The 1,793-nt window shown below is 56.2% G+C and overlaps 1 protein-coding gene across 1 annotated transcript; it reads right to left on the bottom strand.

Moving 5' to 3' along the window:
- Positions 1–1,440: 1,440 nt before the first annotated feature.
- C2CD4D (C2 calcium dependent domain containing 4D) lies at positions 1,441–1,787 on the bottom strand (the record flags this gene model as incomplete). The annotated part of the gene is made up of 1 exon (XM_006168398.1): positions 1,441–1,787. A coding segment is annotated over one exon (288 nt), but the record flags the coding sequence as incomplete, so codon positions are not given.
- Between the last annotated feature and the right edge of the window lie 6 nt (positions 1,788–1,793).

Raw genomic sequence — 1,793 nt, 5'->3', positions numbered from 1 at the left:
GGGAAAGAGCCCTCCGTTGGAGTGAACTGGTTGGGAGATAGCAGTTGGGAGTTGGAGCCTCAGAGTGAGGGGATTAGGAGCCCCTAGGCTGTGAGTTCAGGTTGTAGTTCCACCCCTCACTGGTTGTGTAAGACCCAAGGTCACACTGAATAACAATAGTACTTACACCCTTATGGGAGTCTCTGGGAGGAATAAATAGCTTGACAAGTAATTGGACTGGTTAATTGCATGGGGATAAACTTCCTGAACTGTTAGCGCTTATAATTATTTGAGCAATGCTACCACCTGGTGGACACGTGGAGCAAGGTTTCCCTGGCTTAGGGCTGGGCAGTGGGGTCCTATGGGGAGAAGGAACAAGGGAGCAATCTGGATGGAGTGTGTGTGTGTGTGTGTGTGTGTGTGTGTGTGTCGCACTGCTAACATCTAAGACTTTGCTAGGATCCAGCAGGCTTATCCTTGGTGTGGCTGGCACCCCAGGAAATGTGAAAGGGCCCAAGGAGGAGAGAGAAAGAAACTGGATTGGCCCAGTGGCTGCCTCCCTTCCTCCCTCTCTTCGCGGTGCCTGGCCTGAGCCAAGAGGAACCAGGTCCTGGGAAGGTGGAGGGAGAGAAAAGAAGGTCACTGCTGACGTCAGGGACATTCAGGTAAAGGTAAACACAATCCGACCTACATTTATCCATCTTCCATTCCCGTCCCCACGTGGCCTCCTCACTTCCCCACCGGGCTCGCCTTCTCTGGCATCCCAGAGAAAACCTCTCACACTCAGGTCTCCCCACCCCCTCCAGACCTCACTTCCTGGGACATTATATCTCAGCATACCCACATGCGCTTCTGGTTCTTGGTTTCAGACTTGTTCCCCAGGTTGGCCAAAGGGTGGGAAAAAAATCTGTGAGAGGGAGGCAGATGAAAGGGCATTGTGTGTTTAATCTGACACCCCCTGGCGGGCTCAGGACCCAGAAATTTCACCTGTCTTCAGGAAAGGTGTGGGTGCAAGGTTGGGGGTAGGAGAGGAATGCTGATATTCCCTGTGCAGCCCTGAGGGGCCCTTTGGAGAAGGTGACTTGTGTTGGTTTCTGTCCAAATGACTCAGTGACTGACGGACTCCCTGGGGGTGTGGGGCCTTGCTGGACAGGGATGATTCTGGGACTCATCTAGCCCAGACCGGCTGAAGCAGCATCGCTCAGGGAGGGAGCCCAGGGTTTTGCACGTTTAGCAGTTCTTCCAGGACTTCTGATGTCTGCAGATTCCGGCGCTCCTGCAAGTTTGAGAACCACTGCTTAAGGTCTGCCCCACGCAGAAGCGTGCATGAGCTTCTCCCATCTCCAGTACGGGCTGGGGGTAGGGAAGTAGATACTCGCCCGAGGGTGTAGTGTGCCAACTGTGGAAGGGATATGGCTAGAGACAGACATTTTATTAGCAAAATATAAATACACGGCGGGCGGATGGAATGAATGACTGCAGATCCAGCAGAGACCTCCTGAGGAAGAGGCCGACTCAGTCTACAGGCTGAGGTGGGTGGGCGCCAGGGAGGATCCTGGGCCTAGGCCCCCACCCAAGGGGGGCAGCAGTGCTATAAGGGGCGTCTCACACTCCCCCAGCAGCACGTCCCTGCGGAGCCCTGCGCCCCTGTCCAGCACCTTGGCCCTCAGAGTGCGGGCGGCCAGGTCTGGCGGGCCGAGCCCCTCGAAGAAGAAGTCCTCATTGAAGATGGGGTTGGCGCTGCACTTGACCACGCGGCTCCGCTGGGCCCGCGGCCGGACGCGGGGCCTCAGCCTCAGCACCACGCAGCAGCC

This window comes from Tupaia chinensis, unplaced genomic scaffold (assembly GCF_000334495.1).
Source record: "Tupaia chinensis unplaced genomic scaffold, TupChi_1.0 Scaffold145814_1, whole genome shotgun sequence".
Lineage (NCBI taxonomy): Eukaryota > Metazoa > Chordata > Mammalia > Scandentia > Tupaiidae > Tupaia > Tupaia belangeri.
This window is presented reverse-complemented; position numbering and strand designations above follow the sequence as displayed.